General features: G+C 39.0%; 9 protein-coding genes across 11 annotated transcripts; 5 read left to right on the top strand and 4 right to left on the bottom strand.

Annotated features, from left to right (window-relative positions):
• The first annotated feature begins 1,295 nt into the window (after window positions 1–1,295).
• Window positions 1,296–3,933, top strand: LOC126805525 (26S proteasome non-ATPase regulatory subunit 14 homolog). Its single transcript, XM_050532308.1, has 6 exons — window positions 1,296–1,499; window positions 1,738–1,915; window positions 2,366–2,447; window positions 2,596–2,772; window positions 2,851–3,018; window positions 3,531–3,933. Exons 1-6 carry the CDS (start codon window positions 1,358–1,360, stop codon window positions 3,720–3,722), a joined length of 939 nt encoding a protein of 312 aa, XP_050388265.1. The 5' UTR covers window positions 1,296–1,357; the 3' UTR covers window positions 3,723–3,933.
• A 305-nt stretch (window positions 3,934–4,238) lies between these two features.
• Window positions 4,239–5,219, bottom strand: LOC126805524 (probable carboxylesterase 2). The gene has a single exon (XM_050532307.1). The coding sequence runs from the start codon at window positions 5,199–5,201 to the stop codon at window positions 4,257–4,259; it is 945 nt and encodes a 314-aa protein (XP_050388264.1). The 5' UTR covers window positions 5,202–5,219; the 3' UTR covers window positions 4,239–4,256.
• Window positions 5,220–6,724: 1,505 nt separating this feature from the next.
• LOC126782423 (succinate dehydrogenase subunit 5, mitochondrial) lies at window positions 6,725–8,184 on the top strand. Its single transcript, XM_050507663.1, has 4 exons — window positions 6,725–6,975; window positions 7,150–7,463; window positions 7,551–7,736; window positions 7,942–8,184. The coding sequence occupies exons 1-4, from the start codon at window positions 6,795–6,797 to the stop codon at window positions 8,002–8,004; spliced, it is 744 nt and encodes a 247-aa protein (XP_050363620.1). The 5' UTR covers window positions 6,725–6,794; the 3' UTR covers window positions 8,005–8,184.
• A 116-nt stretch (window positions 8,185–8,300) lies between these two features.
• On the bottom strand, window positions 8,301–9,580 carry LOC126782424 (uncharacterized). 2 transcript variants are annotated; one of them, XM_050507665.1, is made up of 2 exons: window positions 9,288–9,580; window positions 8,301–9,051 (listed from the first exon to the last, which is right to left on the bottom strand). In XM_050507665.1, exons 1-2 carry the CDS (start codon window positions 9,315–9,317, stop codon window positions 8,560–8,562), a joined length of 522 nt encoding a protein of 173 aa, XP_050363622.1. In that variant the 5' UTR covers window positions 9,318–9,580; the 3' UTR covers window positions 8,301–8,559. The 2 variants fall into 2 exon arrangements, with proteins under 2 accessions (XP_050363622.1, XP_050363621.1); XM_050507664.1 differs by having other exon boundaries at window positions 8,306–9,051; window positions 9,141–9,579.
• A 564-nt stretch (window positions 9,581–10,144) lies between these two features.
• On the bottom strand, window positions 10,145–12,787 carry LOC126783315 (uncharacterized). The gene is made up of 3 exons (XM_050508767.1): window positions 12,639–12,787; window positions 11,231–12,084; window positions 10,145–11,133 (listed from the first exon to the last, which is right to left on the bottom strand). The coding sequence occupies exon 2, from the start codon at window positions 12,045–12,047 to the stop codon at window positions 11,520–11,522; it is 528 nt and encodes a 175-aa protein (XP_050364724.1). The 5' UTR covers window positions 12,048–12,084; window positions 12,639–12,787; the 3' UTR covers window positions 10,145–11,133; window positions 11,231–11,519.
• A 413-nt stretch (window positions 12,788–13,200) lies between these two features.
• On the bottom strand, window positions 13,201–16,614 carry LOC126783314 (uncharacterized). 2 transcript variants are annotated; one of them, XM_050508765.1, is made up of 7 exons: window positions 15,998–16,614; window positions 15,822–15,910; window positions 15,596–15,737; window positions 14,480–14,578; window positions 14,246–14,389; window positions 13,817–14,076; window positions 13,201–13,693 (listed from the first exon to the last, which is right to left on the bottom strand). In XM_050508765.1, the coding sequence occupies exons 1-7, from the start codon at window positions 16,170–16,172 to the stop codon at window positions 13,580–13,582; spliced, it is 1,023 nt and encodes a 340-aa protein (XP_050364722.1). In that variant the 5' UTR covers window positions 16,173–16,614; the 3' UTR covers window positions 13,201–13,579. The 2 variants fall into 2 exon arrangements, with proteins under 2 accessions (XP_050364722.1, XP_050364723.1); XM_050508766.1 differs by having other exon boundaries at window positions 13,210–13,693; window positions 14,246–14,374; window positions 15,998–16,612.
• Window positions 16,615–18,251: 1,637 nt separating this feature from the next.
• Window positions 18,252–21,333, top strand: LOC126783705 (origin of replication complex subunit 2). Its single transcript, XM_050509220.1, has 6 exons — window positions 18,252–18,428; window positions 18,524–18,630; window positions 19,197–19,329; window positions 19,466–19,760; window positions 20,259–20,486; window positions 20,564–21,333. Exons 1-6 carry the CDS (start codon window positions 18,300–18,302, stop codon window positions 20,761–20,763), a joined length of 1,092 nt encoding a protein of 363 aa, XP_050365177.1. The 5' UTR covers window positions 18,252–18,299; the 3' UTR covers window positions 20,764–21,333.
• A 532-nt stretch (window positions 21,334–21,865) lies between these two features.
• LOC126783203 (uncharacterized) lies at window positions 21,866–25,105 on the top strand. The gene is made up of 7 exons (XM_050508623.1): window positions 21,866–22,305; window positions 22,873–22,930; window positions 23,068–23,148; window positions 23,265–23,300; window positions 23,608–23,847; window positions 23,920–24,061; window positions 24,466–25,105. The coding sequence occupies exons 1-7, from the start codon at window positions 22,124–22,126 to the stop codon at window positions 24,942–24,944; spliced, it is 1,218 nt and encodes a 405-aa protein (XP_050364580.1). The 5' UTR covers window positions 21,866–22,123; the 3' UTR covers window positions 24,945–25,105.
• Window positions 25,106–25,338: 233 nt separating this feature from the next.
• LOC126783400 (uncharacterized) lies at window positions 25,339–26,811 on the top strand. The gene is made up of 4 exons (XM_050508861.1): window positions 25,339–25,654; window positions 25,722–25,850; window positions 25,945–26,418; window positions 26,503–26,811. The coding sequence occupies exons 1-4, from the start codon at window positions 25,385–25,387 to the stop codon at window positions 26,641–26,643; spliced, it is 1,014 nt and encodes a 337-aa protein (XP_050364818.1). The 5' UTR covers window positions 25,339–25,384; the 3' UTR covers window positions 26,644–26,811.
• Window positions 26,812–27,362: the final 551 nt, after the last annotated feature.

Raw genomic sequence — 27,362 nt, 5'->3', positions numbered from 1 at the left:
AAGGAGATGCCAAATGAAGTAGTCAAGTCATAGTTAGAACTTAGAAGTATTAGGTACGTGGCTAATTAAACATCACAGCAACAGAGAACCAATCTCGCGTCACGTACAAGGTCGTGCCCAACAGGACCAATCGATCAGTAATTTCCAAGCACCTGCATCGACTTCAATTGCAAGAAGAGATCAACCCGACATTTCAATAATACAGTTAGGTCGTCCAAGTACTTGACTAGTTGTCTCTAGTTATCAAAAGGGTATTTGGTTGTTGGTACATATCTGATAATTAAGCATCTATTTACCTTTGCTTTTATCTTTACACATAAATAAACATAACCCAAAAAGTGGGACAACTTAAACAAATTTGAAGTAAAGCACAAGAGAAAGGAAAAAAAAACGAATGAAACAATCTCGTTTCTTATATGATTCAGAGAAAGCTTGTAGTTAACATCTAGTCGAAACTTTTGACCTAATTATATTAGCACATGTAAATAAGCAGTAGTTAAAGAATTACCCGAAATCTTGAATACTGACTAGCTAAAATTGAACCAACAATTGCTAATTATGTAATGGGTCTACTAAAAGTTGGTGCACATCTACCTAACATCACTGCTTTGTCAAATTGATATAAAGCATCCATGAATTTCTCCATGCACTGATTAAGACCCAGAAGATTTGGTTTCAGTTTTCACTATTTTATTAAGGAAGCTCATACAAGATATGTTAAGAACTTAAGATACATGTACGTGGTTGGTATTGAACGTTCACCCCAGGTTAACCAATTATAATGGTTAGAGCAAAATGTGATTATGTAAGCTTACCATCAATTGAAGCTTGGCCGCCGGTTTGGATAAGTATGAGCTTGGTCAATTTCCATTAAATCGAACCACAACCATATCTAAATGACATGCAATAGATGGAGGCAAACCACAATTTTCGTAGATTTCTAGGCAAGAAAACATGTTACGATCAAAATTACAGACACGACCTCTTACGCAAGGGGTGTAGCGAATTATAATGCATGCATAGGTAATTTGTGATGAGTGATACAAGGCTCATGTTACCGCAAAATATGCACACGAGAGATAAACAAACCATGGTATATAACATAGTATCTTCACAACTAACAGTGTGACGCCAATTAGCGTCGGTCATTTCTTATACAAACTTTAGGTCCCTTTGAGATTTTCAAAGTGCTTGTGTAACGACGAAATACAAAACGGGCCTTGATGGAGGCTTGGGCCTTTACCATTATCTGGGCTTCAATATAGGGGCTGAAGCATAAAAGCGAGAGTTGTCTTGCTAAAAAAGAAAGCAGTATCTATTTTAGAACCCAAATCCCAGAAAACCAAAGAGATTCAGAATGTCAGGGATGGAGAGGCTTCAGAGGATGTTCGCCGGCGCCGGAGGAGCTCTGGGTCACCCGCCGCCCGATTCGCCCACTCTCGATACCTCAGAACAAGTCTACATCTCCTCGCTCGCGCTGTTGAAGATGCTTAAGCACGGTACGCGTCTGTTTAGCTCCAATCTGAATCCCTATTTAGGGTTTGGTTTTATAGTTGCTTACCTTTCGAGTCGATCTATGGACTTTAAAGAACCTATCTGAGCTGTTAGGGTTATGGATTGTAGCGAAATTGTGCATTTTAGATCTCAATTAGGGTTTGTGGTGGATTCATATAGTGTTGAAACTAAGTTTGATTAGGTGTTTTACTTACTGGATAATTGGAATTTGGTGATGAATAGGAAGAGCCGGGGTTCCGATGGAGGTGATGGGCTTGATGCTAGGAGAGTTTGTGGATGACTATACTGTTAAAGTTGTGGATGTGTTTGCTATGCCTCAGAGTGGGACTGGTGTTAGTGTCGAAGCTGTCGATCATGTGTTCCAGACTAACATGCTCGATATGCTTAAGCAGACTGGAAGGTGTGTGCTCTTTAACTTTGATTATTGAGCTGCAGAATAGTAGTTGAAATGTGTTTTTTAGGTATAACCACGTGTCTGTTATGTTCATACGTTGTTTGTGAAAAGTTTATATGCGGAGGAAATTACTCGATAATGAACTGTTAATGAGGAACACTTGATGCTGCTGGGTCCTTTTCTGCAAGCGGGCTAAGCATGTAGACCAGTAGCGCGCATTCTATTTTGATTAAGGAGAATCTTAATCCTTCATTAATGATTCATTGTCCATGAAAAATTATGACAAATATAAGTTTTTTTGTAGGAGATATGTAATAGTGATGACTGCCCCATTGCTTGCTTGCATAGTTGCATACATCCGTCATGGCTTTTGAAGTGTATTCAACAGTCTTATGAAGCTACCCATCGTTTCATTTCTGCTTTTTTATGTTTACATGATTTTCATTGTAAATGCAGACCGGAGATGGTTGTAGGCTGGTACCATTCCCATCCTGGATTCGGCTGTTGGCTATCTGGTGTAGACATTAATACACAGCAGGTTGTGGTCTTATTACTTTAATTATTGCATTTGACAAGGTTCATTGGAAAAGTCGATATAATAAGTTTGTAAGCATCCATCAGTATAGGTAACTTTTTATGATTATGTACTAACCAAATGCCTTTTCTTTTACGTTTAATTTGTAAAGAGTTTCGAAGCTTTGAATCAACGTGCTGTAGCTGTGGTGGTGGATCCAATTCAGAGTGTGAAGGGGAAGGTGGTCATTGATGCCTTCCGCCTTATCAACCCACAGACTATGATGCTCGGTCAAGAACCTCGGCAGACCACATCCAATCTTGGCCATCTTAATAAACCATCTATTCAAGTATGACCTCACTGAGTCAATTTGTATCCATTGTTTGCCGTAGAAACTTTCTAACCTTTTGTGCAATTTCATCTTCAGGCTTTGATCCATGGTTTAAACCGGCATTATTACTCTATAGCAATCAATTACAGGAAGAATGAACTTGAGGAAAAGATGTTGCTCAACCTTCACAAGAAGAAATGGACTGATGGGCTAACCCTCAAACGTTTTGATACTCATTCAAAAACTAATGAGCAAACTGTCCAGGTAAGTAAAGATTTTCCCTACTGCAAAATTAATGAGAGCATTGTCGTGGGTTTATTTTATTCAATTTGGCATCTATAGCTAACAACATGTAGTTTATGTTACCAATATGGAAGGAGGATACTCTGTTGGCACTGAATATTATAGGTGTTCTTTCTTGATAAGTTTGAGACTGTTGCTTGTGAAGTTAACGAGTAGGTGGAAGATGATAAGGAAGGAAACTATAGGTTGATCACATAACTGAAAATCTGTGATAAAAGCTTTCAAGTGATAGGATGTTTGTAGGTTCAGTCGTCCAGGTTTTAACTGTATGGATGTCAATTAGAATAAAACTGCTAAAAAGATTATAGTTATTTATAATGGCACCATTAGGCCGTAGATTCCACATCTCTCGCTCCGTAAGTTCGCGTTCTTTTTTCTAGCAAGTTCGGAAGAAGTGGATTTTGATTGATGGATTGTGTACGGACTAATTGGTGCACAAAATCATGGTTCTTTCTTTCATTTGGGTGTTGCAGGAGATGTTGAGCCTAGCTGTCAAATACAACAAGGCTGTGCAGGAGGAGGATGAGTTGTCACCAGAGAAGCTTGCCATTGCAAATGTGGGAAGACAAGATGCCAAGAAGCACCTCGAAGAACATGTCTCCAACTTAATGTCCTCAAACATAGTGCAGACCTTGGGAACCATGCTCGATACTGTTGTGTTCTAGACTCAAGTGTGTGCTAAACAAAGTCTTCAGTACTGAGTGTAAGACTTGTTTTAGACAAACTTAAGATGTATGCACGAATGTTTGTGTTTCCTGATTTTCATTACCAGTAAACCTATAATGTTTCTTTCAGCTTACTGTATGGAATTGATTGAATTGCTTCACTTACACATTCCCACAGTAATGTGAAACAAGCATTCACCCCTTTCTTTTACACCTTTTTTTGTGTCGGCCTAATAAGTTAAGTTTAATGGTTAGCTGATATTGATTTCTTTAAGAACCAAGATCTTAATTTGTACTGATCGTAAGCTTCTGATATTTCTGTAGTTTATTGCATATGCAAGGGGCAATCAGCTTAGGTATATGCCATATTCAACTAAATGGAATGTTGAATTGTAAGTCGCAAATCACTAAAAAGGTAGAAACAGTAGAACAAGTACATGGGAATATGCCAATACTCGACTAAATTCGAGAAAGACGAGAAATATCCCACACACAGAAACCAAAAGCACTGTCCACTCTACTATTGAACTTGCACTATTTTTGATTTATGAAAGACCCCAAATCCTTGATCAAAGTCTTGGCCTTTTCACAACTGGGATTGAAGATATGGAAAACATGATCCTCCCCTTCTGTTTCAATAAACTCTTTGCTTCCTGCCCAGTTTCTCTTCACCAATTCATCATAGTAAAGCCTCCCTCTGTCCCTCAATATGTCATTTCCTGCAACAAGAACAAGAACCTTACCACAAGCCAACCCCTCCAGACTCGGGGCTCCGTCAACAAACGGGTTAATCAGCGGGTCATCACCCTCTTTCTCCGACGGGCTGACGAAGCTCCACCATGTGTCCACCATTGACTTCCTGAATGAATCCCCCACCTCCCGGCCAATCGGATCCTTCCCCCAGAAATAAGGATGGATCATCCCAATCCCAGCAATCTTCAGTTTCGGATCCGGGTCGGACTTCTTGACCCGCAAGGCCAAGTGGTGTGCAATATTAGCCCCAGCACTGTCTCCCACCAAGAATACTCTTTCAAAATCAACATGGTCCTTCATCCAATCGTCAATGTCTTCACCACCAAAAACCCACTGAAGCGCAGCCCAGGAATCCTCGTAGGCAATCGGCAGTGGGTGCTCAGGGGCTAATCTGTAATTGACAGAAACAGCAATGGCACTGGCCTCAGCAACAAGCATGTTGAGGCAGTTGTGGTAGAGTGGCTCAGCAGCTGAAGCTATACAGAAAGCTCCACCATGATAGTAAACGATCAAAGGAAGCTTTTCATTGGTGTCAGTGATGTTGGGCCGGTAAAGTCTAGCTGACACACCGGTTTGTGGGAAAAGCACGATGTCTTTGGATGCAACTCCGGTTTGAGGGTCTAACCCGGCCGGAACAACTTGGGTCCCGGCGAGTCTCTCAATTGTTCCATCTTTAAGGACTCGAGCATAAGGAGGGACTTCAAGTGAGACTTCAATGGAACCCATTTGGAAGAAGACGAAGAAGAGAGTTATTGCTAAGAAGGGTGGAAAGGAAAAAGGAAGGTTTTGGAGTTATATAAATGGCTGTGCCTGATCAGACTAGTGCATTATTTCGGTTCCAAGTTGTAGTTGTATTTTGGCTTTGTTCGTCTGCCGGTGGGTACCAACAGTTTATATAAAACTGGAAGCTAAAGAATAGGTCATTAAACAAATGGATGAAAGTCTAGCTGACACACCGGTTTGTGGGAAAAGCACGATGTCTTTGGATGCAACTCCGGTTTGAGGGTCTAACCCGGCCGGAACAACTTGGGTTCCGGCGAGTCTCTCAATTGTTCCATCTTTAAGGACTCGAGCATAAGGAGGGACTTCAAGTGAGTCTTCAATGGAACCCATTTGGAAGAAGACGAAGAAGAGAGTTATTGCTAAGGAGGGTGGAAAGGAAAAGGAAGGTTTTGGAGTTATATAAATGGCTGTGCCTGATCAGACTAGTGCATTATTTCGGTTCCAAGTTGTAGTTGTATTTTGGCTTTGTTCGTCTGCCGGTGGGTACCAACAGTTTATATAAAACTGGAAGCTAAAGAATAGGTCATTAAACAAATGGATGAATTCATTTTGAGTTGAAGCTAAGTATAGACTGGATAGCATGTACAAATGTAAGCACCTAGCCACCTACCAACAAAATTCTTCGATTGAATATCAGTTGGTGTATCGTGTATGATTGTGATGAAAGTGATCAAGCGCCATTAAAAAATGTCTTACGTTGTTGAAAATTGAAATTATGCCGTTTAGAAGGTGTAATACTGGTCCAATAATTTGATTAGGACTCTACTATGCAGTTTCAACTTTGAAATTACGATAAGTAATTGCTTATATTTCATAGTTTACTTATGAACGGTGAATGTTGACATTATAAATTTAGAGAGGACAAATTTAAAATGAAATTTTCACCGTCACACTTGACGGTGAGCTCTACGAAAGTCGCACATTCAAATATCACTAACATTGCGAGTTTTGTAAAAGTCATGAATTTATATATTTCACCAACATTTGAGAGAAAAACAAAAAAAATAGTTAATTCCATTGATGTTCAGCGGAAATACATCATGACAACTTGTCTATGACTCTATGAGCGCTATCACATTAAGTCATTACCTACGTATTTTGAATTTTTTTTAAAACACTTTATGCACATCCAGATTTTACATTATACAACAAACATAGAGATACTTATCATATACTTGTGGCCGGTGAATGCCAACATTACAAGTTTGACCATTAGTTTACAATCTGAATTAACTTTTTCTCTTTGCTATGAGCTCCACGAAGATGGCATCCAAATATCATCAATATTGGACAGTCTCGCTTGTGAGTTTTGCGAAGTCATGGATTGAAACTTCACTAACATTAAAAAAAAAAAAAAAAGGAGTTGAAAACAACACTCACTTGGGTAAGCATAGGGCCCAAACTGATCCAACCTTCCATTAGCATGACCCAATCCAAAGACTTATAACCTCCTCCACCTGAACTGCCTTTGTCAAAAGGAGTCACCTTTCAACATTCCAGTGCTTCACTGATTTTCGTTTTTTGGTGGCAAAAAGAATGGAGAAGATGATGGCACTCAGATCCCTCTGCCGTTCACTCTCTTCCAGATCTTACCGAACCGCCGCCTTCGCCGCCACCAATCAGCTTCCACGTCATCAACAACCTCACCACCACTCCGCCGCCGCTGCTCGAACCCTCTTCAATTTCGCTTCCCCAAACTCCAAGAACCAATCTCCAGGTACTTTCTCGTATTCAAGAACCAATTTTTATTAGTACAAAATTAAGAAAGCACTGATTTTTATTGCGATCAATAAAGATATCATGTAAAAGTTAAACCCAAGTGGGGTGAGTGATGAAATAGATTAGGATGATGTTCAAGTTTGGAGCTTGATTAGTATTATGGTATGTACAGATGAACAGAGGTCTTCACTTTCAATGAGTTTGGGAAGTAGGAGGTATTTCAGTAATGATGTGGGTCATTTTCCTGAGATTAAAGACCCAGAGCTGCTCAAGGCTTTCAAGGACTTGATGGCTGCAACTTGGGATGAGGTTCCCACGAGTGTGGTCAGCAAAGTGAAGGCAGCATTGTCTAAGAACACTGATGATCAGACTGGCAAGGAGCATCTCACCAATGTGTTGCGTGCCGCCGAAGCTGTGGAGGAGCTTGGAGAGATTGTTATGTCGTTGAAGATGGACATGGATGACCGTATTGGTATCAGCGGAGAGGTTTTGGAGTTGGTTTGGTTTGGTTTGGTTTCTTTGTGGGTGTGTGGAAATCGTTTTTGATATGTTTGTTTTGAAATCTTTGTGCAGAATGTGAAGCCATTGTCGGATGAGTATGTGAATGCTTTGAAGACAATTTACAGTCGCTATTCTGCCTATTTGGATGCATTTGGGCCTCATGAGACCTACTTGCGGAAGAAGGTGGAGACTGAGTTGGGAACCAGGCTGATATACTTGAAGATGAGGTGTAGCGGCATTGGTTCTGAGTGGGGAAAGGTACTGATATGAACCTTGAAAACACTTACTTTACCTGCAATATAGGCAATTCTTTTTAGTGCATTCACATGTAGACTGTGATCAAATGGAAGTCTGTTTGTGTGCTACCTCAACTATGATTTTGTACCCTAAATCTTTTGAGCATATGTATGTAGTAGTAGTTTGTTTGCTCACAAACTAATATGATTTTGTGTATTAATTGCAGGTCAGTGTTCTTGGAACTTCTGGACTGTCAGGGTCATATGTTGAGCAAAGAGCAAATAGCTAAATTTTGGATGATTTGCTGAGTTTAAGATTCCTCTCTTTCCCAATCATGTTTGTAATTGAAATCAGGTCAATCGAACTCTCTTAGAAAACCTTAAGGTTTAGGTTTTGATGGCAGTTAATAAGAGCATGCTTGTATTTTTGATCTATGAATGGAGTAATGGATGCTTTTGCTTTTCTGATATGCTCTTGGTTCGCTTTTGCTTTTGTTTGGTGTTTCTTGCCAAATGAAGGAGCACTTTATTGATTATAATTTATTCATTCGAGTAAACAGAATGAAGAAATACCTCTGGGTTTTAAAAGATTCATCTCATTTCATCTCATCTCCAATGCGACAGGTAACTTGAAATCAGGGAATCCAGATGGTTGATACACTAACACAATGCAATTTGCAAGCAATGCTGTAAACAAAGCACTACAGTACGTACTGACTATAAAAACTTCCAAAGATAATGATATGGATCGAATGGTATTACACTATTACAGAAAAACTTTATTGCGTAACTGCATTTACATTCATCAAACGCATGCGTTTCTAAGTAGGCACAAGACTTCTTGTTCAGTTTGTGTGTGATCTGGAGGGTAAGCTCTTCGATTTTGTTACAATCCCTTTGCGCCATGTCCACGAGTCTGATGGAGACTTAGGCAGAGGTGGGAGCAACACAGCCTTTCGGCAAAGGCCAAACGGCCAACCCTCACAATGGCACAGCTGCTGAATTATGGACTGCCTCTTCTGAAAGTCGTTGAAGTTGAACTCAAAACCATCAAGGCTTGAACATCTTGAAAGACTTGTCTTCACAGAAAGAAACATATCTCTACTTGCAGCAGCACTTGATGAGCAGCAATAGAAGCAGCTTCCCACTGATAAAAACTCTTCATTTTCATCTTCTTCATCTTCACACTCCTCTTTCTTCTGCACTTCTTTCTCAGTTATGTATAATTCTCCAGTTTTAGTAGAGTAGAGCCAAGAAAAATTATCTGTCAAATTCAAAACGCTTGGCTTACGCTTCAACTTTTCCATTGCACGGCTTCGAATTGCAGATACAATTAGCTGATACAAAACAATAAAGAGTTAGCAAGAGTATAGAAGCTAACTTGATGTAGATATATATATTCTTCATTCTGGTTTTGAGTGACTACTTCCTGTTCCTTATCAAACTCATCACTTGCAGGGTGATTATCTGCTTCTGGACTCGAAGATTGAAGCCGTCGAGAGATATGGCAGTTGGAAAACACATCCATCAGACATGCAGCAAGAAATTTGGATCTTTTTGAAGGGTTTGGTACCTCTTCATCTTCATGATAAAAGATGCTCATGCTTGGGAGTTAATGGAGCTCTTTCCTTTTCTGATATGGAGTTAATGGTGCTTCTTTCCGTTGCAAAGCGCATACATAGCAGCAAAACTAGTGCGGTTTAATGCTCTATTCTTACTCGTCTTGTTGTCCAAAATTAACCTGCTTGCGTGATAGTGGCCTTGGAGCTTATTCGAAATGGAATATAATCCTTCTTTCCATCCTTTGAGGTAAAGACTAAGCTAAAATAGTATTAGACGTTCTAACAAATCACCACCACCAGTGGTGTAAAACTTCTTTTTCAGGTTCAAAACGCTGGTGTTTATTAGACTACCATTAAAGACAAGAACGAAATACCGACGAATTAATTCTTGATATTTCCTGTCTTTAGTGCTTCTACTGTGGATTGCATCTTTTCACTTTGGCCTAAAGTCATGGTGAACTAGGACGCATTACCAACCTCCAAATTGCTTTTTATCAAATTTGCTAAAAGGGGTTCTCTTGTCCCTTGTAAGCTATCTTGATGGAAAACGATGTGATTAACAAAAGAACTTCAGCATCCCGTGCCTAAACTCCATCACATTCATGAATAACAATCAAACCTTAGAATTGTAATCCGATTTTCCAACAGAAATATAAATTAGCACTACTTGACTTTAACAGTAACATAAGATTTCTGGCGCAGTGAAACATCTCAAACAAGAAGCCATACACCTCCAAGGTACTATATTTCCAAACTCATCTAACCTGAGTAACCCCCTATATATGGAGGAAACTACAATGAACATTTTCAAAAAATAAACTACAATAGAGAACCCTCATCAGTATTTTAATCTGATACAAGATTTCCTGGGCACTTAAAGTCCAGTAACAACAGACCTCTACAACTGGTTTAACAACTATTAAAACCCTATCAGTTCAGAAATGACACTTACCAGAACTGTTTTTGAATAACATCGCAGATTGACAGGTTCATATCACTGTCATATGATATCCACATTAATAAGCTCGAACTTGCCTCCATTTTCAACATAACAACAGTAATGCAGAATCATTTTTTAACTACAAACCACAATTATCTCAGATAACCAGAAAATCAAACGCAATCTTAGACAATGATAAACCTCCTACATTGAGCTGTAAAGCTCAAGGCCACATGAAACCCATCATCTTCCTATCTACTTAGCTCTATTTAATAGCCCCACATTCCTATTTCCAGAATCACAATGTGTGCTACCACATAAACATGGCAACACCAACTTTTCCCACCAAAACGTGCATTGCGGTTACATCATTATAACTCCAAACGAAGGCAGATAACATTTACACAATAAGCTAAACCAAAAGCTATGAACTCCGAAATTTCAATAATACTGTGGACAACTAATAAAACACTACGAGAACAATAAATTTCAATTGGTGGGTTTATGCAGCTGCTGAGACGTGAGAGAGATAAGCGACTGAAGCTTCGCAACGGCAGAAGTCTGATCAGGTGGGCAGTTCGAAAGCGAAACGTTCAATGACAGAAGAGCCTCATCGAGCTTCCCAGCAGCCAAGGCAGCACAGCCTGCCTTGTAAGCCTGATCGGCTTTCCTGGCATCAAACTGAGGCTGAGCAGAGGAGGAGCTCTCGTTCTTCGAGATTGAAGAAGAGGAAGACGAAGAAGAAGGGGACGTGGATTCGAGAAGAGCAGTGGCGCGTGTGTATTCAAGGTTGCATATTGCAGTGTTGATCTCTGCCATTAGAGCTTCTGGCATTGATGGGATGGTCTTGAGTTTCACGCCGTCGAAGACACTTCTCCATTGGGAGCTTTTCTGGGAAGAACCCATTTCCGAGGAACCTGTTTCCAATTTGGGATTGCTCAAAAACATAATCTTTTAATGAAAGTTGAAATCTTTCTACTAAAAACAAATCTGAAACCAAAGAAGTAAGATTACCAGGAAGGAGGGGAAAGTAGGCGATCAAGTCTCTTAAATTTGTTGGAGGAGAATTGTTAGACCCAAATTGAGATCATGCCATTATTGGAGTATTAGAAAACAAACTTACCGACCTTGATTGCTTGGCAAAGGTTTGTCAGTTTAGCTATACATCTGCCGACGACTTTTTGTTGGGACTTGGGAAGGTTGAATATTTCAAGAGGCATGCCAAGAATAAAACAGATACTCAGTATTGCGTTTTGTATTTAAGGCTTAATTTCAAGCCAAATGTGTTTACATATCACCACATTCAGTGATGATGATCAATAGAAACAGAATCGTCTGGATTGATCAATATACGAACTTTCAAAGAACAAGAACCACAAGGAAGGACAAGTGATGCAGGCAGAGAATTTTGTGCCTCAAAAGAAAGCCTGCTACCATCTCTTAACAAAGCGTATCCCATTTTCTCCAACTCGGAAGAATCAACAAAGTAGTAATCCCCGCATCGACACTGGTGAAAGAGCTGAATGACCTCTCCTGCGTCTTCAGCCATCACGTCTTCTAAGCTGATATCATCAGCTACAAAAGTGTCGTGTCTAGAAGCTATCAGCATATTGTCATAAAGTGTGCGAGACCTAGAATCGCTGAGGATTTCCCAAGCCTTTTGCACCTTCAAGAATCTATCTCCCGACTCGGATGTAGCTTGCAGTTTATCAGGATGACTATTAAGGATCGCAGATCTGTAGCTTGTTCTGATATCTTCGTAACTTGCATCTTCCTTCACAGATAGTATTTCATAGTGTGTTTCACGAATGCAGTTATTTCCAGGCGCCATGGAGGGGAGCTCTACTTGCTATCAGATTAATCTTTCACTGCATATGAAATGAAATCTTCTTAGTAACTTCTTTATCGAAAAAGCTAAATTACCGTCCTTAAGTGTAACATAATAATGACTAGCATATTCATCTCCAAAGTTCGACTCTAATTGCAACACCACAATCTAAATCAAGTACTATAGAGAGTTGCCAAGATAACAATTTGTAACAAGGAAATTGACATCTAACACGAAAAGTCGAAATGTCCCAGCTATACATATCTCGCCTCATTACCCCATTCTCCATGTTAAATCACATATGCAATGAAGGATGCATATCAGCCTAAATATATAAAAGGTTTGAGCTTGATCTTTCAACTTGGTTTCTTTTTTAATTTCAGTAAAATTTCAGACTACAGCAAGGTTAGAGCAAAACAAAAGGAGAAGGGTAAATTAATACGAACAGAAGGGAATCCCAGTAAGAAGCAAAGGTATTGAATTTTCAATAAGAACAAGAAACTTGAGAACCAGATTCATCCAAATTTGTGAACTGAGAACGAGTGTTGATTATATATAAGCCAAAGGAAACTAAAACAGAAAGAAAGTTGTCACCTTTTGGTTTCATCCCACGGCGACGAGCTCGGTTTGCCACCGGCCGAAACTCTCTCTGCTTTCGGCGGTGATGAAAGGCGGGCAGCTCACCAAGTTCCGCGACAGCAAATAAGAAAAGCTGATTTTTTTTGGGCCTGGATTTCATTATGTTTGAAATCGGGTCGGGTCAACTACGGAGCTGCAGTAACTGGACCTAGTGGTTCTTACTCGAGCTGTTAAAGTGGTCAGATACTGTGTTGTAAATTGTAACGCATAGTCGATAGCATTTCACACATCAAACGAGACATGTAGGAAACTCTTTCTACTAAGGTATTTGATAGCGTTCATCTATATATGATTTCGTACGAAAATTAACAGATTTCAGATAGGCTGAATGAGCTTGAGTTTTGTAGTAGCTATCAAACCTTACTTTGGATTAGGCAGAAGCCGCAGAAGGAATGTAAAGCCTCTACATGGGACTCAAAGATACAAAAGAGAAGAAAAGTTGGTAGAAAGAGACTGTAGAAAACGAAAATAAGTATACTTCTGGGAAGGGAGCATTGCAAAAGTTGTCCAGAAATCACATTTCTCATTAATAAATATTTCACAGGAAATTTTTCCATGTCTAACAAAACTCTCACTTCGCCTCTAACCAAGAACTTTATCTTGAATTATCAGCACCAAGACCATGACAATCCGTGTTACAAAAAATGACTTGTGAAACAACAACAGCATGGAGCTTACCCCTTTTACCTGGGCCTAGAGTCTCCTAAAAAAATTTCTCCCTACTTCTATTCTTTTTCGCAATACAAAGAAAATTATAACAAACACAGGGAGGCAATGATTACGGATTTCGGCAGGGCTATCTTCATGCACTTCGCAATATTCCCAGAACATGGTAATAATCTACTTAGGTCACCTGAGAATGACAACAACTTTGTTGTTTTTGTTGGACAACACTCTTATGCGGCACCAACAAAGCCAGAAGCCCAAGGCACCATAACTGGGGCAGATGGGTGTGAATTTCTATATGACTCCGGATACCTGTCCTTGAAATTAAGCTTAGGTGTTTCCGCCTGCATTTTATTAAATGAAAACATGACATATTAGACTGGAGCGAATCCACATAATGAGAAATTATGTGCAGCAAACTTCACAAGATCAGAAAGGAAGATAATTATGAATAGTTTGATTCTTACAAATTTCAGCCAGCACTCCCCAAGTCTGTGCTCATAAATATCTGGAGAATGGCAACCATTTTCAGCAGGACAGTAAACCCATACATTACATTTTTTTTCATTAGGCTTGGCCCTTTTTGCTTGAACCAAGCAAGCCTGACAGCAGTCAGCTGCACTTTCTTTGTGGTGGTTAAGGCCCCATCTTACAGCAGCACCATCATAATCTGTATGAAGTTCAGCGTGGCATTCCGGTGGGAGAGGCCTGCCGGGCAAAATTTCATCTTCAAAAGGAAAAGATCATACACATTAAAACTAGGATAAGAATGTGACAGAAAAAAAAATGAAGATTCATCTCTCAAAATCGAGAAGATAATAATCATGACCTATACTTTTATGAATGTATGTAAAAGGGGCAGTGGGATGGGGCTAGCAAAGGAACTGATGAAATACCTAACTCATCCCCCAGTTCACCCTCAGGTTTATCGTCATGTTCATTGTTGACAATTTCGGAAGGTATCCACAGGCCAATGTCTTCCAATAGCTGTGTCCTATCAGACTCTAAAGCTTTTACTAGCAGTACTGCAGACAATGAAGCTCAGAATTGTAAACACCATTTATCAAAGTCCCATTTTATACACAGAGAAGACTAAAGTACACCAAAAAGGGACACAGAGTTCAGAATACCTGCTTCCTCCAGTAAAATTGTTGAATTTGAAGTCCCTCCCTCAAGGACCAACTGTTTAGCTTGTTCAAGCTTTTCATTACACCATCTTTCAGCAAAGTCTGTTTGTTCAAGAAAATGATATAGACATGATGAGTTAATAACACAGTTGAACTAAATTACAGTTTAGTCAGCTCATTACGCTATCATATTTGGCAATAGCTAAAACTAGCGGAGATAGCTTTGCAAAAGACCACATAATGAACACATGCATGTATTGTTTTCAGGGTTGTAGATGTGCAAAGGCCAAGTTTTACAAGTAGAATTAAATGGGATTACCAAATTTAAAAATTTCATTATTGAGCAGAACTTGTGTAATACACAAGTGAAAGCATCACTTTATACTTATCCAGAATTAAAAGTGAATCACATAGGACGCAAACATCTTAAATTCATGTAAAGCACCTACCACAAAACACATACATTACGAACGAGCTATTACACCAGAAGTACAGTAACTCCTAAGTTCGCACAACTAGAATAGTTCTCAAGTTGCTTGAGCAATTCTGCAATACCTACTAGTGTAATAAGGATTATCCAGGCCACCACCCACCAAAAACAGAAGTATTGGCAAAAAGAGCTGCATTAACTACAGATTCTGCCCTATGCTGGCACCAACCATTCATATAGTTCTAAAGAGGTGTGAAACACGCTTCACATTAACCCCTGGCACTTGGTTTACATCCTTATTGTAATCTTGGTTTACACCCTTCACCCTTGGCACTCGGTTTACATCCTTATTAACTACAAACTTACAAGCTATGACACCATCAGAGGCTCATGAAAGCAGCTTGTTCCTTAATTTACAAGCTTTGACACCATGTTGTAGAATTTACTTCACCATGACTAAAGATACAATAACAACCACGTCCTGAGCTTTTAATCAACACCTAATGTAAATTCGTACTCGTATTTATTTCACGCAGAAGAGTGCTGCCTACTGCGTCCTAATTAGAACATTTTCGCTGTGCATTTCTACAAGATCAAAATTTTACTACTTTTATCCACTAATACACTCCATGAGTCTCAAAAACGTAAAGAGAGGCAGGCAAAAAGAACTCAAATTGGGGTGTACTGACCTCTTTGGTCACTGATATTTGCCTTGTGAGGCAATATTTTAAACTTTTCAATAATATCATTAGTTAGCTTCAGCTTCAAAGACTCTGGCAATTCAACCCCCGCCGAGAGCTCAGCATAAAGCTCCTTCTTTAGTTGCTTCACCTAAAAGTCATAACAAATAGTCCCTTGATCAAAAACATCTACAGCTTGAACCAAAACAGATCAAAGGTTCAGCTTTTTCCTTACCAATCTAATAAGCTCTACAGGTTCAGCCGATTTCCGAATCCGAACTGATTCCTCCATTTTCCTAATCTGATCCGGAGTGTACTCAACAGCTGACAATTAAAGAAAGACAAAACATTTCCTTAATAAACAAACACGCATTGAACAAAAAGTAGAGAGAGAGAGAGAGACAAAAGTACCGTTGGGTGAATTTCTGTCGGAATAGATGTAGAGAGAAGCGTAGAGAGAACGAAGAACATAGAGAGCAACAACAATGTTAATGCAGCAAACGAAGAGAGTTGTCTTCTTGTAAGAACAAGCCCACTTGCCTCTAACCGCTTTATGAATCCCCCATTCTCCTCCTCCACGAGCCATTCCTCTCTCTCTCCTTCATCCCACCATAGAGCCTCTCTCTCTCTCTCTCTCTCTCTCTCTCTCTACACAGATCGACCCAGATCAAATCCGACGGCCCACAAACACCCCAGATATCGGGATGCTCTGCTTTTGTGTTTTGGGTATTGGGGAGGAAGAAGCAAGTAAGTGAATGGAGTTGGGTGGGGGCTTCAACCTAATATAATTAGCGGTAAGCTGTCGTAATTAGGAGACAGTTAAAAAGGGGTTTAATAGCAGAGGCCAGAGGAGTAAGAAAGAAGGGAAGAGGGGGGTTACCGGATTAGGGAAGAGGTGGGGGGATTATGATTGTTCTGGGAGATTGGATTCCGTGATTGTTGGGGTTAGCTCTGGGCAGTGGTGGGAAGCTAATCAAACCTCGTGTCATGTGCCTTTGGGCTATCCTGCGCCAGGGATCATAGCTTCCGGTCCCGTGTTTCCTTTTTTCTCTATTTATTATCAGGGGATCTCTTCTCATTTATTATACTAAAAAATAGGTCGTTATTAATGTAAACAAATTGATAGTTTTTTTTAATATTTATATTTTTAACTGTAATATTTTTATTTATTTATTTGTTAGTGTGAGATATAAAAAATATTATTTTTAAAAATCCGTATCTTAATAGTACATGGTTGTTCATTTTATAATAGTAAATATAAAATTTAAATATTTATTATATGTCTCACGGATCCCTCACTCATATAAGTAGATCAGTTATATACAAAATGTTATCGTACTATCACAAAATACTATAAATTTTTACGAAATATCACAAAACACTATGAAATATTACAAAATAATATAGGGAGAAAAGATATAAAGTTCAAAGTTAGACTTAATTTACGAAACATGACAAAATATTATAAAATATAAAAAAATATCACGAAACAGTATAAAATGCTACAAAATAGTAGTAGTACCCGAGAATCTAATATAATGAGAAAGGATATAAAAAAACAAAGTTACTTTTAGTTTACAAAATACGACAATTTTTCTATAATCTTACGAAATATTACAAAATGGTACGAAACACTACGAAAATACTATGAAATACTACGAAACACTACAAAATGTTATAAAATATCACAAAACACTATAAAAATTACAAAATGCTACAAAATGGTAATTTATGTATTGTGGTGCACATAGTTGGTGCATTTCAAGTGTGTGAATTTGATGATGGATTGAAGTGAACTAATTTTACATCAACTAATGATCAACATTCTGTTTACTAGTCTCGTACATGTGCGATACGCGTGTTTTGATCGCACGGAGTTGCATAATTTTATTTAAAGTGTATTATTGAAATTCTTTTTATGTAATTATGTTTCATACCAATGATAGTTTTGGCAAACACATCAGTGAAAATATTTGTATTTTTTACATAATTGTCCGTATGTTTGTGTGGGGATACAATTTGTAAAAATGGGTATTTTGGGTAAAACATAATTTAGTGATTTTTAAAAGGTGTTGAATTTATAGTAGTAGAGATGTAGCTCAATTGTTTACTCATTCATTTTTCTTTTTACCCTAGTATGAGAATTTATGTCATCTGATTATTCATCGTAATGTTTAATCTAGGACTTTTTGTACGACTCGTGATGGATATGACGTATTTAATCAAGATACATAAGTTGGTTAATTTTCTTCCATTATTGTATATGAATCGCGTAATTTGTAAATTTCCAACACACAAGTTGAACTGTTAATTTCAGATGCTAGAACAAGGTGCATGTTTCCTCTATTTGCAAAAGAAAAAAAAGGCTTAAATTCTACAACAGTTATTGGTTCCCTATCAAAAGTCCGTCCATGATAAATGCGTGGTGTTACACTGTCACTGTAATGCATTATTTGTCTTTTTGTCGACATAATTACTTTCATGTCGTGACGTCATTAATACGTAACGTCTCCAACAACCAAAGAAGCCCAATTTGAAGCTGGGCCACTAATCCGCTCAAAACGATCCAATTCTCAGCCCAAACCCACATCCAGCAGAGATGGTAAAAACCGCGGGAAAATCAGAAACTACAGAACCAACTAGGGCACCAAACAATTTGGGAACTTAGAGTTGAGGCTGTGGTCAAAATCGGTCAAACTCAGATCGGAGGGAAATGGAGATGAACGACGCCGACGACGAAGAGTTTGGGTTCTCAAGAAACTACTTTCTGGCGAAGGAGCTCGGTGGCTCCGCCGTGAAATCCCACTCTAAGCTCTCCGATATCAACATCGTCGACGAGCAGGTAATCCTTGCCTCCGATTCCTTAAAATCTTTGATCAAGTTTCATTTCTTTCGATAACGTTTTGAAGCTTTGGAATCTGTACATGAAATGGGCAGGAACTGAGGGAAGCTGTAGCTAAAATTGAACCCAAACATGAGAAAGAGATCGAGGATTTGCTTTGCGGTTATCAGAGTTTGTACCCCAGATGGGCTTTTGATCTTAGGTATGAAATTGCTTTGATACGACATTGATTAGTGATATGCTTAATGATAGTTTTTTTTAAAAATTAGGATTAGTAGATTTGGTGATTATGCTTGTCATCAGATATATGTAGATGTAATAAGACATCTAACTATATTGGGATTCTAGAGTTAGGATTGTACCATAATCTAATGAACCTTTGCGGCCATTGGTCTGAAACTCTGTTGATGTTTGCGGTCATTAGTGACCTTTATGGCTGCTTCTGGAAACTATAGTGCTTTTCAGTTGATAAGCGTATCCCATTGTGGAGTTTACCACATTATGGATCAATGTTCTTTACCCCATTCTGGTTCATTCATTCTGTAGGCAGTTGGTGAAACATGTTCTTATCTCAAAATTTCAGCCATTATTGTTTAATTCCGTTATGACATGGATCAATTTAAGGTCTGCCTTTCGTAATTCTCTTGATGTGTCAACTTTTGTAACTGGTTTTGTGTGTTGGTGTGTATTCTTTTTTGCTTGCTTATACTGTACAAGTACCGAAAACTTGTTCACATACTTGTATTCAACTTTATGTAATACTTTTAGGTGTGGTCTTGGCCTTCTCATGTATGGATTTGGATCTAAGAAGACGTTGCTTGAAGATTTTGCTTCAACATCATTGACAGAGTATTCTGCGTTTGTTCTCAATGGATATCTTCCAGCAATTAATGTAAAACAGGTATTTTTTTTAATTGACATGTGAATCCTAAGCAATATATTATTTTTCTAAATTGCCATTTCGTAGAACTTGTTCTGATAGGCAAAACTCAACATCACCATCTCTGTTAATGTTCTGGCTGATGTTTGAATTGTAGGTTTTGACATCCTTGGCTGAAGTTTTATGGGATCAATTGAAAACCAAACGGAGGACTCCATCTAAGATCATGTCAAAAAATCAACAACCCTTTAGTTCTCGATCCGTGGAGGATCTTCTTGCATTTTTTGAGCGAACCGAGGATAGGACAAGTGAATTTCTTGTATGTGTAATCATCCACAACATTGATGGACCTGGATTAAGGGATTCTGAGATCCAACAGTATCTTGCAAGAGTTGCTTCTTGTCCTAATATTCGTATTGTGGCCTCTATTGACCATGTGAACGCACCTCTTTGTAAGCATACTCTCTTTAGAGATTGCTATATATTTTAGCTGGTAGTGTCATGCAATGACTGTTTCTCATTTCTGTTTTTGTTTAGTTTTGTTATGCCATTTCTAAGTAGTTCCATATTTCGAGTAGTGAAACTTTCTTGTTGTGTTTATTTCTTGATGTTCCAGCTTACAAAGTTAGGGACCCTCATATTAGGTTGAACTTTAAACCTTTTTTGGTTTTGTTTATTAAGTTAAGGAAGGTCAACATTCTTCAATAGGTATCTCATTCAGGCATTTTTGCTTCTGGTGAAATAATATCTCCTTTTCTGAGTTGTGACTAATGTATATCCTGAAGCATTGGCTGCATTTTCATTATAATGATAGACTAAAAGAAGAATTGTCTTGCCACTCTACAGTTATGTCGGCCTCAAATATGTACTAAACTGGCTGCATTAAAGAACTGTCGCATTGGAAAATTGCTTATAATCATGTTTGGTCTGACCTTTTCTTCATTTGATAGTGTGGGACAAGAAGATGGTTCATACTCAATTCAACTGGTGCTGGTGTCATGTTCCTACCTTTGCGCCATACAAGATCGAAGGAACGTTTTTACCCTTGATCCTAGCTCATGGCAATACCACCCAAACTGCCAAAAATGCTGTTATAGTTTTACAGAGTTTGACACCAAATGCCCAGGGGGTGTTCAAAATTCTTGCAGAATTTCAACTATCTCACTCTGAAGAAGAAGGTAAGCACCTATAAGTCTATATGAACTCTTGGAACCTTAACCTTTTATCTCTCCATTTTAATAATCTGTCGTTTCAGGGATGCCAATTGATAATCTGTTTGCAACCTGTCGAGAACGCTTCCTTGTGGGTAGCCGGCCTATGCTGAACTCCCATTTGACAGAATTTAAAGACCATGAATTGGTCAAGACCAGAAGGCATTCTGAAGGCCAGGATTGCTTGTACATTCCTCTTACAAGTGAGGCACTTGAGAAACTACTAGTGGAGATGACTCAGTAACTACTTGAGAATTTGAGTTCTAACAGAGGTGTCAAGTATCAAAATTTCATACTTCCTGCTCAAACATTTTATTCTACTTCATTTCTGTGGTGAGGAAAGTTCGCTGCATTAGCCGTAAGGATTCCAAGCTCGGCGCAGGCCAGAAGAGTAAATTACTGAAAACCAAGACAAAGAACTAGAAGGGTATTCTGAGGAACGGTTTTGATCAACGATGGGGCCAAGTATGAAAACCAAAACTTTGTCATGTCCACTTTGTGTTAGCATCTGTGTGCTGTACACGGTACAGTAGAAATGATCAGTTTGTGAGGTGTGGGATGCCTGAAGACAAATCTGTGACCTTATCAGCTGAAACCAAAGTATATCCTGGCTTTATCTGCCTACTAGCCTTGACGAACTCTTTCCCAAGATAAGGGTTACTTAAATTAACTCATCATGTTTTTAGGATAAATATTAGGCCCTAATACTCTGACATCCAACATGCTCCATCCTCTATTCCTCTTTGAATTTGTAATGTAATTTTTCAATTTCCTCCAGTCTACTTTCGCAGGGTTCTTAATTTCACCAATATGCTCATTTTCATTTTCACGGTTTTAGAGAAGTCGAATGATGTAGAAGTGAACTTTTTTCGTGTGAGAGTTAGTCGATAATTGCTCTGAAAGATAGATTATAGGTTATAGATAGGACATTGAAAAAAAACCTACACCTACCAGAACAAAAATAGAATCAAGGAAGCTATGTGAAAGCTTAGCATGCTTTAACATGGAACATAATACTATTGCCTCAAAGATCATCATAGCTTTTCTCATTGTTTAGGAACAATCACCATGACTAGGAACATCAACAGTTCAACACAAGCAAGCTAAGAATTGCCGATAAAGACAAGAAATTTGTTAGCCTTCAAGTCCAGTCTATCCTTCTACCTGCAGCCATCAAGAATACACCAATCCGCTTTCGACACGCTCGAGTGCTCGAGTGAATAGGGGTAGTTACGTAATTGAATAAGTAGGTACCAGGGTTAGGTTGGTATTTACAGTTGTTTCTATAAAACTCAAACCAGCTCCTATGGCTGTGGCACGCTTTTTGTGGCGAAGTGAGAAGGACTTCTGAAAATCAGAAACAAGAAATTGCAGAAAGTCCAAACAGGCTTCCAGGTTGTCAACTGACTCAACTCCCATATTCAGAACCTGCAAATCTTACTTGGGAGTTCAACCAGAAGCTTCAAGCTTCAATCTTTGCTACAGCCAGTTTGGTTTTGTCTCTTTATGTTCATATTGAATAAGTCAAGCTTTTGCTGAAGGCTAAATGTTTTAGAGGATTGTGCATAAAGATCGTTCCTTCTTTGTAAGTTGAGGAGGAGGAGATGTGGGGTTTTGGGGGTCGGTATTATTGGGGAAGAAAAGAGAGGAGGAATGATGGGATTGAAGGAATAGTTGTGGTGTTTGCTTGGATGTCCAGTGAAGAGAAGCATTTGAAGAACTATGTGGAGCTCTACTCGTCTCTGGGTTGGAACTCGCTCGTCTGCCACTCTCAAATTCTCAATATGTGAGTTCATAATCTGGCTTATGTTTCAAGATTTCTACTTTGACTTGATTATAGCTGTTGTTTGTTGTTCACATTTCTGGGTTTGTTGGGTTTGACTGTTTCTGATCATTGGCTGCTTCATTTTCTTGTTGGTATCCTTGCTTCTAATTCTCTGCTAGAGTCATTCCCCTTAAGTTGTTTCTTAAAAGAGCAGGTTGTTCTACATGGACAATAAAGTTTGCTTGTTGATGAAGTCCCAAATGCTCCTCTAGATGAAAAGAATGAACAAAGAATTGGTTGTTTGTTTTACCTTATTAGAATGGTTTCAGTGTCATGATTTTTGCCTGAATGTTTTGTACTAATGAAATCATTGTAATTTGGGGTGGATGGTCTATGCTATTCATTTCCGAATTTGATTCCGTAAATATATTCTTAGAAGATTTCGGAAGATGAGTTATTTTGTGTGGACCAGCCCCTTAGAATGGCTGCAACTAGCTCAAATGTATTGCTGCCTCTAAAATGAAAAGTTGCATTTTTTGTGCATCCATGTGATGTTGGACTAGTGTCTGATAGACCTAATTTGTGTAGGTTCTTCCCTGAGAAGGCCACAACTCTAGCAACTGATATTTTAAATGAACTTGTTCAGGTCAGTTCTGTTGTCTCATCAACTATATATTCAAGCTAACAATCTGTTTGAACATAAGTCTTTTACCTTTTCCTCTTTGGAGTTTGATTTTACTTGATAAGGTGTAATAACTGTGTTCTTTTACATGCTAAATCTAGGAGCTGAAGGTTAAGCCTTGCCCTGTGGTCTTTGCACCTTTCTCCGGTGGTCCAAAAGCTTGCATGTACCAAGTTCTTCAGGTAAACTTCTTTCAGTACTGCTGTTTCATATTTTAAGCTAAAGAATTTCTCAAGTTCATGTACTGCAGCATCCATGTATTGGAGTTCCTGTTACTGAGTGCAATTTCTTTCTGCAGATAATTGAGGGAATTTGTGAATCAAAACTGAATCTGGTAAACATCCTTTTCCCTTTTCCTAGGCTTTTCGTTGAATGATAATTTTTAATTGACCAGAACAATATCAATATCAAACCTTAAAACTTAAAAGGCATTGATGTGTGTCCATAAGGAATTACTGTCACATAGAGCTTGTATGGGGCCTACTTCATCTAGCATGTCCCAGTGGTATTGTTTCTACTCGGTGATAGAGCTTAAGCACCCCATGTTTCCATTTTATGAATTATTCTATATTTTGCAAGTTAGAAACATTCCTATGTGTACATTTTTGGCTTTTTGCTTATGTATTTATTTGGCTATGAAGGATGACTGCCGACTGGTTAGAGATTGTATATCAGGTCATATATATGATTCCAGCCCAGTGGATTTTACTAGTGATCTGGGTACTAAATTTGTTCTTCATCCAACTGTCCTGAAAATGTCCCATCCACCAAGAGTAGCATCATGGGTGGCACATGGCATTGCTTCTGGTCTTGATGCTCTCTTCCTCAGCCGGTTCGAGTCACAACGGGCTGAGTATTGGCAGACTCTCTACTCCACTGTTGTAAGTATCTTGTACTGTTGTTGTCTAAGTTTTAGAATTACATTATTATTTATCACGTATCTTTCTTATCAGGGTATGAAGGCCCCTTATCTTATTCTATGCTCAGAGAATGACGATCTTGCTCCCTATCAAGTTATCTGTAATTTTGCTGAACGCTTGCGAGAACTTGGAGCAGATGTAAAACAAGTAAAGTGGAATGACTCTCCTCACGTAGGTGTGCTTCAAAACTCAAACTTAGAGTGAATGATAGTGAATGCATTGCTTGAAAACTTTATTACTGGTAATTGCACTTTGTTTCCAATTATAATCTACTTCTTGTCGTATGACAAGAGGTTTAGTTCCAAGCATTACTTTTTAACCTTTTTTTCTTCTTTTGGTCAGAGCACCCAAGCTCATTGTTGGAGATTTCGTTAATTTGCTTGTGCAGTAAGAGGAGAATTAATGACAATTGCTTAAGATCAAGTTGAAAATAAATAATTTGAAACTATTTTTGCTTCAAAGTATGGTTTTGACAGTAGAAGTCTTGTCTTAGCATTGTGGAAAATAATCAAAATATGTTTGTAGAGCATCATAATATAAAGGAAGTTTCTAACTGAATTTGAGTACTGGCACTCACAGGTCATTTTAAGCATTATCCAATTGATTACAAGGCTGCTGTAAATGAGCTCCTTGGTAAAGCAGCAGGAGTCTATTCCCAGAAAATTAGACAACTGGGAGGAGAAAGCTTGTGTGTGCAGGCAGGGCATGATGATGTCATCGAGCCAATCAGTAGCCTTAGGAAAGCTGCAGGAGCCTCGAATGGATTCCGAGGAGTGATATTGGGATCCAGTGATGACCTCTTTCCCACCTCAACAGAATATTACGGAGCAGGGTCTGTGCAAGATGAAGGTTTAATTCACCTCTCTGACCCGGCAACGCCGACCATGAATGCCCATGGAGTTCTCGGTCAGGTTCTTTTCGACGTCTGTGTTCCTAAAACCATCGAGAATTGGGACATAAAATCAAGTTCCTTGAATGGTAATGGCCGCTCATTTAGTTTTAGAAGAAGGCAAGCTCCCTTAAACCAAATTAAGTGCTTACGTCGCTCAAGACTGTAATAAGGTTTAGGGATGATCTAAAGTTTTTTCGTTGTTTTTCTTTCTTGCAATAGGAGGATATACCAAATTGAATAAACTGTAATGCAGCAAATCAGAGGACGTTGTATAAACTGTGAAGTGTAAAAAGGAATTTCATTACAATGATTACATATACCAGGACAGCAATGGGATGACTCGGCAGAATGATGATCTTAATATCAGTTCTGTGTTTTATTATTCAAAATTTCCATATTTTAAATATCGGTTTTCCAGTAAATTATAATAAATAAAAAATGTGGTGACGTCACACCATCGTAATGATATTAATTGTTGAATTTAATTTAAAAGAATGGTTTGTTAGTTGTTGTATTTAATAAAAATAAAAAATAAACTGGTTCAATCGGAGTCAGCTCGTTAGTCTGCGACAGACCACAGTGGCGAAGCGGCGGAAAAAGGAGGAGATGAAGATAACTGTGACCGGCGCCTCCGGCTACTTAGGAGGAAGACTATGCCACCAGCTACTGAGACAAGGCCACTCCGTCCGGGCCTTGGTCCGGCCCACCAGCGACCTCTCCGCCCTCCCTCCACCCTCCTCCCCTTCCTTTGAATTCATTTACGGCGACGTCACCGACTTCCACTCCCTTCTCTCCGCCTTCTCCGGCTGCGACGTCGTTTTCCACGCCGCCGCTTTAGTCGAGCCTTGGCTTCCTAACCCCTCCGACTTCCTCGCCGTGAGATTCTGATCTTTTCAACTCCCAATTCATCGGTTTCAGCTGCTGAGATTCTCAGTTTTTTCAGGTTAACGTCAACGGATTGAAGAACGTGCTTAGAGCGATCAGGGAGACGGAGACGGTAAAGAAAGTCATCTACACGTCGTCGTTTTTCGCTCTCGGACCTACCGACGGTGACGTCGCCGACGAGTCTCAGGTTGTTACTAGTTACAGTTTATAACTTGTTAGCTTTTAACCTCTAAACATTTTTTTTTTATTTTCATTGCTGATCAAATTTATTCTAATAACAGTTTCATCCCGAGAAATTCTTCTGCACGGAGTACGAGAAATCCAAAGCGATCGCCGATAAAATCGCATTACAGGCTGCGCAGCAGGAGGGTTTGCCAATGGTGGTGCTCTATCCCGGAGTGATCTACGGTCCCGGGAAACTCACCGCCGGCAATGTGGTTGCTCTGTTGATTATTGAAAGGTTTAGTGGACGACTGCCAGGGTATATAGGCGCCGGAAATGATAGGTTTTCGTTTAGTCATGTTGATGATGTGGTGGATGGCCATATTGGAGCTATGAATAAAGGGGGAGCTGGGGAGAGGTATCTGCTTACCGGCGAAAACGCGTCATTTAAGAATGTGTTTGATGTAGCTGCTGTGCTGACTCATACACAGAGGCCTAAGTTTAACATCCCATTGTGGCTGATTGAGGTCTATGGATGGGGGTCGATTCTCGTCTCTCAAGTTACAGGAAAGCTTCCGCTGATCAGTCCACCGGTATGCGATTTGCTAATTGGTTTCGCATTGTGGTTTGATGTTATGCCTGCTTGTGATTAATCTCGTGTTTCATTTTGGATTCAGACTGTTTATGCTCTAAGGCATCAATGGGCGTATTCGTGTGAGAAGGCCAAGCAGGAGCTGGATTATAGTCCTAGAAGCTTGAAGGAAGGATTGGAGGAGGTGTTGCCCTGGCTCAAGAATTTGGGTTTGATCAAATACTAATAACAACCACTTTGATGAGAAATGTTGTTGTTGTTGTTGGTGGTGGTGCGGCGCAGCTGCGCATGTGTTAGTAAAAATCAGTGTACTTGTAGAGTTGTAGTTGTGCAATTTCCTTAAGTTCATACACGAATAAAACTGATCAATGCTAGCTACAATCGTAGTTGCTTATTGGTTATGCGCGCTAGCCATTGCTACATGTTAGTTGCTTGTTTGTAAAATATGGGTTGTGATGCAAACTATGACAAGAAACATGAAATGTGAACTATGATATGAAACATGAATTGTGACATAAAACAAGATATGTGATAGGAAGCATGAACTATGGCACAATCATGAAATGAAGCATGGACTGTGATACAAACTGTAACATGAAACACAAAATTTGACATGAACTTTGGCACAAACTTTGACCTAAAGCACGAACGATGAAGACTTTAACATGAAACATGAATTGCGCACAAATTCTGACATAAACCCGATAGTGACTGATATAAAACGTGAATTAACACAAACTATCATGCATTGTGACATGAGTGGTTATTATCCTACACGAGTTGTAACAATAACTATAAATTGCTTGCTTTAAATATGATATGATCAAGTTTGGTAAAACTATTTTCTTATCCGCACGAAAGTGCGTCCATTACCTTCCATTAACAACTTTTTTTACGAGATTGTGCAGAGGTCGAGACGCCGAATTTATTAAATTTCTGATTCTT

This window comes from Argentina anserina, chromosome 2 (assembly GCF_933775445.1).
Source record: "Argentina anserina chromosome 2, drPotAnse1.1, whole genome shotgun sequence".
Taxonomy (NCBI): domain Eukaryota; kingdom Viridiplantae; phylum Streptophyta; class Magnoliopsida; order Rosales; family Rosaceae; genus Argentina; species Argentina anserina.
This window is presented reverse-complemented; position numbering and strand designations above follow the sequence as displayed.